General features: G+C 47.6%; 1 protein-coding gene across 1 annotated transcript in view; it reads left to right on the top strand.

Moving 5' to 3' along the window:
- Positions 1-6,609, top strand: part of LOC306819362 (plexin A3-like) — a gene marked incomplete at both ends in the record, with an annotated part of 19,684 nt that extends 13,075 nt beyond the window's left edge. Inside the window, 10 exon segments of the mRNA XM_079373147.1 lie at positions 2,061-2,157; positions 2,412-2,602; positions 2,687-2,835; positions 3,039-3,159; positions 3,954-4,090; positions 4,169-4,339; positions 4,454-4,547; positions 4,773-4,892; positions 5,385-5,504; positions 6,466-6,609. Coding sequence (XP_079229273.1) covers positions 2,061-2,157; positions 2,412-2,602; positions 2,687-2,835; positions 3,039-3,159; positions 3,954-4,090; positions 4,169-4,339; positions 4,454-4,547; positions 4,773-4,892; positions 5,385-5,504; positions 6,466-6,609 — 1,344 coding nt within the window.
- Positions 6,610-6,950: the final 341 nt, after the last annotated feature.

The following is a 6,950-nucleotide window of genomic DNA, read 5'->3' on the forward strand; positions in this document are numbered from 1 at the left end:
AATGTCCAACTTTACAGCTGCAGTTCCTCCAGTGTCCACTAGAGTCTGTCTCCTGCAGTGAGTCAGTCTCCATAGAGCTCTGTTAAAATGTCCAACTTTACAGCTGCAGTTCCTCCAGTGTCCACTAGAGTGTGTCTCCTGCAGTGAGTCAGTCTCCATAGAGCTCTATGTTAAAATGTCCAACTTTACAGCTGCAGTTCCTCCAGTGTCCACTAGAGTCTGTCTCCTGCAGTGAGTCAGTCTCCATAGAGCTCTATGTTAAAATGTCCAACTTTACAGCTGCAGTTCCTCCAGTGTCCACTAGAGTCTGTCTCCTGCAGTGAGTCAGTCTCCATAGAGCTCTATGTTAAAATGTCCAACTTTACAGCTGCAGTTCCTCCAGTGTCCACTAGAGTCTGTCTCCTGCAGTGAGTCAGTCTCCATAGAGCTCTGTTAAAATGTCCAACTTTACAGCTGCAGTTCCTCCAGTGTCCACTAGAGTGTGTCTCCTGCAGTGAGTCAGTCTCCATAGAGCTCTATGTTAAAATGTCCAACTTTACAGCTGCAGTTCCTCCAGTGTCCACTAGAGTCTGTCTCCTGCAGTGAGTCAGTCTCCATAGAGCTCTATGTTAAAATGTCCAACTTTACAGCTGCAGTTCCTCCAGTGTCCACTAGAGTCTGTCTCCTGCAGTGAGTCAGTCTCCATAGAGCTCTATGTTAAAATGTCCAACTTTACAGCTGCAGTTCCTCCAGTGTCCACTAGAGTCTGTCTCCTGCAGTGAGTCAGTCTCCATAGAGCTCTATGTTAAAATGTCCAACTTTACAGCTGCAGTTCCTCCAGTGTCCACTAGAGTCTGTCTCCTGCAGTGAGTCAGTCTCCATAGAGCTCTATGTTAAAATGTCCAACTTTACAGCTGCAGTTCCTCCAGTGTCCACTAGAGTCTGTCTCCTGCAGTGAGTCAGTCTCCATAGAGCTCTATGTTAAAATGTCCAACTTTACAGCTGCAGTTCCTCCAGTGTCCACTAGAGTCTGTCTCCTGCAGTGAGTCAGTCTCCATAGAGCTCTATGTTAAAATGTCCAACTTTACAGCTGCAGTTCCTCCAGTGTCCACTAGAGTCTGTCTCCTGCAGTGAGTCAGTCTCCATAGAGCTCTATGTTAAAATGTCCAACTTTACAGCTGCAGTTCCTCCAGTGTCCACTAGAGTCTGTCTCCTGCAGTGAGTCAGTCTCCATAGAGCTCTATGTTAAAATGTCCAACTTTACAGCTGCAGTTCCTCCAGTGTCCACTAGAGTGTGTCTCCTGCAGTGAGCTCACCGCTGTACGGGCTGAATGTTTAAATAACTCACCTGTTTACAATATGTCAGGGCTTAAAGTAACTAATTGACATGGCCTATAAGGGGTGTGGTCTATTGGTTGTGGGTGTGGTCTATTGGTTGTGGGTGTGGTCTATTGGTTGTGGGTGTGGTCTATAATTGCTTCACAGTAGTTGTGCAAAGGCTTTGATTTTAGTCCTGCTAACTGCTAACAGAAACTACAGAACTAACATTAGCTTTGGTTTTATGGTTTTAGCTGCCTCGTCATGTAAAGCAGCCATGTGGCTATCATTAGCTTTAGCTACATTAGCTAATGTATATATTTTCCTTGGAAGCTAATATCATCCTTTAGAGGAGTAAGAACTGTTCTGTAGTCTTTATGAGTGAACTTTTAGCAGCACACACACACACACACACACACACACACACACACGGACTGTGTAATCCTGTTTGTTTATTTAAATCACCTTTAATCTCACCTTCAGCACTACCTCTCTCCTCTTTCTTCTCCTTTAATTAAAATGTCCTCCGATTATAATTAACACATAATTACATTTTAGGTTTCCCCATTCAGAAGTGTCAGCTCATCATAATAACTCTCTCTCTCTCTCTCCCTCTCTCTCTCTCTCTCTCCCTCTCCCTCTCTCTCTGTCTCTCTCTCTCTCTCTCTGTCTCTCTCTCTCTCCTCCTCTCTCTCTCTCTCTCTCTCTCTCTCTCTCTCTCTCTCTCTCTCTCTCTCTCTCTCTCTCTCTCTCTCTCTCTTTAGTACTGGTATGAAGGAGACGAGTCCGGTGACCTGCCTGTTGATTTCTCCATCGTGTGGGACGGAGATTTCTTCATCGACAAGCCTTTAACTATGAAAGGTAAAACCACAGTAAACTTCAGCTTCACACCTGCACAGTGTGTGTGTGTGTGTGTGTGTGTGTGTGTGTGTGTGTGTGTGTGTGTGTGTGTGTGTGTGTGTGTGTGTGTGTGTGTGTGTGTGTGTGTGTGTGTGTGTGTGTGTGTGTGTGTGTGTGTGTGTGTGTGTGTGTGTGTGTGTGTGTGTGTGCGTGCGTGTGTGTGTGTGTGTTTGAAGCTCTCTCATTGGCTGAGCGTCTCTCCTTCCTGTTTGCAGCGTTGCTCTATAAGTGCGAGGCTCAGCGCTCCAGCTGCGGTCAGTGTCTCAAAGCGCCGGCTGCGTTCGAGTGCGGATGGTGCGCAGAAACCAGGAAGTGTCTCCTACGGCAACACTGCCCGGCGCCCGAGCAGAACTGGATGCATCACGGCCGACACAACCTGCGCTGCAGCCACCCGCGCATCACCCGGGTAGGCGTTCTGTGCAGAGTGCACACTCTTAAAGAGACAGCAGCGCTTTGAGTCAAACTAAAGACCGGCGTCCTCCTTCCACAGATCGACCCTCTGACGGGGCCTCGGGAAGGCGGGACGCGGGTGACCATCGAGGGCGAGAACCTGGGGCTGCAGGTGAAGGAGATCGCTCACGTGCAGGTGGCCGGCGTCCGCTGCAACCCGGTGCCCTCGCAGTACATCAGCGCCGAGAGGTCAGCGTGTGTGACGTCATGTCATTCTGAAAGTCAAACGGTTTCCACGGCAACCAAAACAGACGCCAACTTTAGACTCCTCCCTCATGGTATAGCTCATTAAAGAAACTAACAGTGTGTCATTTTAAACCTTGTGTGTGTGTGTGTGTGTGTGCGTGCGCCTGTGTGTGTGCGCCTGTGTGTGTGTGTGTGTGTGTGTGCAGGATCGTGTGCGACATGGCCGAGGCGCTCCTCCCTCACTCTCCAGGCGGGCCGGTCGAGCTCTGCATCGGCGTCTGCAGCGCCGAGTATCGAACCCTCTCCACACAGACGTACTCCTTCGTGGTGAGTGTGTGGATTCGCGGCCCCCTGGTGGGCCCTGAAGGTATTGCAAACGGGCCACTAAATCATTTGCAAAAAAGAACGTTTTTTTCTGAGACGCGACGAAACCTGGACATGAAGTCGGAGGTGAGCCACCAAACATGTTTTAGACTTTAAAGTGGATCCTGGACTTTGGGGACCACCGCTCGAGGGGGCACGCCGCATGCATCAGACGGCGTTAAACACCAAAGTAGAGACGATCGGTCGCTAGCGTTTATGGAAGCGACACATCACTGTGCAGGAAGTTGACCTCTGAACTTTTCTCCTTCACCGCACAGCTCCACACTGCCCCTAGTGGTCACACGCTGGATGTCATGGAATGAACTGTCATCCAGAATAAAACGCAGAGTTCACTGAGTTCACTCTGACATGCTGATGACTTCATATTTAGTTTTTCTTCTTATCTTAAAGTTTGAATCTTATTAAACATCATGTTCAAATCATGAGGATCAAAGTGTGAAAGATAAGATGCACTGATGACGTGTGACAGACGAGCAGATGAGACGTCACGAGGGAGGGATCAAAGTGTCAGCGCAGGAAGTGGACGTGAAAGTGTGATAAACCTGCACGAGGAGAAACTTCGGTCCTTCGGTGGAGTTTACACTTTGAAAACGAGTTCTTCATAGTTCATTTCATTGAATCGCATTTTTAATTGTTTGTTTCAAAATTCATTTGAGGACTTTTATTTTGAAGTTCTGTCTACTTCCTGAGCAGCGTTTACAGTATTGACCCGTGTCCTCATCGTCTTCCTCCGTCAGAGTCCGAGCTTCAGCCGAGTCCGTCCAGAGAGGGGACCTGTTTCTGGGGGGACTCGACTGACGGTGACGGGTCGACACCTGGACGCCGGCAGCACCGTCCTGGTCTTCATCGACAAGGAGGAGTGTCTGTTTGTCAAGTCAGTGAAGCATCATGGGAAGATTAGGATCACACTTTATGTTTCATGATCAACCTCATGCTCATCTTTGTTTTTCAGACGGACCAATCGGGAAATAATCTGCATCACTCCCGCCTCCCTGTCAGGCTCAGGCCCCGCCCCCATCCGCCTGATGATTGACAGGGCGGAGGTGACGAGCTCAGACACCAAATACATGTACACGGAGGACCCGACCATCAGCAGCATCGAACCCAACTGGACCATCCTCAAGTCAGTGTGACAGAAACACAACACGTTCAGTGCAACAACCAATCAGACTGTTGATGTGTAACCTGTGTGTGTGTGTGTGTGTGTGTGTGTGTGTGCGTGTGCGTGTGCGTACAGCGGCAGCACGGTGATCACTGTGACAGGGACGAACCTGTTGACCATCCAGGAGCCCAAAGTGAGAGCGAAGTACGGAGGAGTGGAGACGAGCAACGTGAGGACAATCCTTAAAAACTTAAAGGAGCAGTGTGTAACTCTGACCCCTAGTGTTTAGAACGGGTACTGCAGTCTGAACTCTAAACACCTGCCCACTCTCGACTCCACGCTTACTCCATTTGAACACCGTGTGGTTGTTATCTGTGATCATTATTTATTAGAAAAACAAAGTGCACAATATGTTTATCATTAGTTTCTAAGTTTGTTTCTTTTTTCTGTGTAGTTCTGCACCGTGATGAACGACAGCACCATGACCTGTTTGGCCCCCGGTTTGATCTACACTAAATCAAACCCACCAGAGGGGGCGCTGCGACCTGACGAGTTCGGCTTCATCTTCGACCAGGTAATGCACATCACACACACACGCGCACACACACGCACACACACTCTGCTGCTGAAACATGAAGCCCATGCTGAAGGTTGAAACCCTGCAGTTCCTGGAGTGTCCACTAGAGGCTGGCTGCAGTTCCTGGAGTGTCCACTAGAGGCTGGCTGCAGTACTTGGAGTGTCCACTAGAGGCTGGCTGCAGTTCCTGGAGTGTCCACTAGAGGCTGGCTGCAGCAGCACAGGAAGTCACATACACACCCATTCAAACAGCCTGTTTTTACAGCAGACATGAACATGTTTACAGCCTGCTTCAAAAAACCAAATAGGTGTGATTAGCTCATGTCTCCATCCACACACACTGTACGGGGGGAATGTTTTCATGACTCAGCAGTTTTGATTGGATGAAGGATCAGAGTTATTCACAATAAGGCGTGTAGTGTTATTCCGCAGTAGAGTGGTCACTTCCTGTCTCCTGTCAGATAACATCATCACGTTGTCGTGTTTCAGGTCTCGTCTCTGCTCGTACTGAACTCCACCCCCTTCATCCACTACCCCAACCCGACCTTTGACCCCCTGGGCAACTCTGGGATCCTGGAGGTCAAACCGGGGTCACCCATCATCCTCAAGGTGAGACCCAAAAACTGTTAAACAATTATACAGTGATCTGAGTCAGCTCGTCAATACAAAGCACCACCCTTCAGTTTGTCCGCCTTCAAAATAAAAGCACCACACTTGAGTTGTCCACCTTCAAAATAAAACACCACACTTGAGTTGTCCACCTTCAAAATAAAACACCACACTTGAGTTGTCCACCTTCAAAATAAAAGCACCACACTTGAGTTGTCCACCTTCAAAATAAAAGCACCACACTTTAGTTGTCCACCTTCAAAATAAAAGCACCACACTTGAGTTGTCCACCTTCAAAATAAAACACCACACTTGAGTTGTCCACCTTCAAAATAAAAGCACCACACTTGAGTTGTCCACCTTCAAAATAAAAGCACCACACTTTAGTTGTCCACCTTCAAAATAAAAGCACCACACTTGAGTTGTCCACCTTCAAAATAAAACACCACACTTGAGTTGTCCACCTTCAAAATAAAAGCACCACACTTTAGTTGTCCACCTTCAAAATAAAAGCACCACACTTTAGTTGTCCACCTTAAAAATAAAAGCACCACACTTGAGTTGTCCACCTTCAAAATAAAACACCACACTTGAGTTGTCCACCTTCAAAATAAAAGCACCACACTTGAGTTGTCCACCTTCAAAATAAAAGCACCACACTTTAGTTGTCCACCTTCAAAATAAAAGCACCACACTTGAGTTGTCCACCTTCAAAATAAAAGCCCCACATTTGAGTTGTCCACCTTCAAAATAAAAGCCCCACATTTGAGTTGTCCACCTTCAAAATAAAAGCCCCACATTTGAGTTGTAGACCTTTTAATAAACGTACCAAACTTTAGTTGTCCACCTTCAAAATAAAAGCACCACACTTACGTTGTCCACCTTCCAATGAATGAATATTTCTATGTTGATGCTTCCTGTTGTTGTTCCGTGTGGTTCTCACGTTCCGTTGTGTTTTCAGGGGAAGAACCTGATCCCTCCGGCTCCCGGGAACAATCGACTCAACTACACCGTTCTGATCGGGGAGACTCCGTGTCTGCTCACCGTGTCGGAGAACCAGCTGCTCTGTGACTCGCCTGATCTGACCGGAGAACAGAGAGTCCTGGTGAGTGACAGGAGATAAACCCCGCCCACTTTCTTTCATGCTGAAGCCTGATTGGTTGAATTCACAGTCAGAAGAGGACTTTTTTTAATTTCCTAATTTAAGTTCATCGTGACAAATGTTTGAATCTAGATTAGCTCATGATAATGGAGAGGAAACAAAGACAGAGAGGATACATGAGGAGGAGAGAGAGGAAGTTTAAAACGAGAGAAAGTAAAAGGGCGAGGAGGAGGAGCAAAAGAAACGAGGAGAGGAGAAAGAAGAGAGGAAGGAGAAGTGGAGAGAAGGAAAGAAGAGAGGAAGGAAGGAGAGGAGAGAAGGAAAGAAGAGAGGAAGGAAGGAGA

Source organism: Symphodus melops (assembly GCF_947650265.1).
Source record: "Symphodus melops genome assembly, contig: scaffold_309, whole genome shotgun sequence".
In the NCBI taxonomy this organism is placed as follows: Eukaryota; Metazoa; Chordata; class Actinopteri; order Labriformes; family Labridae; genus Symphodus; species Symphodus melops.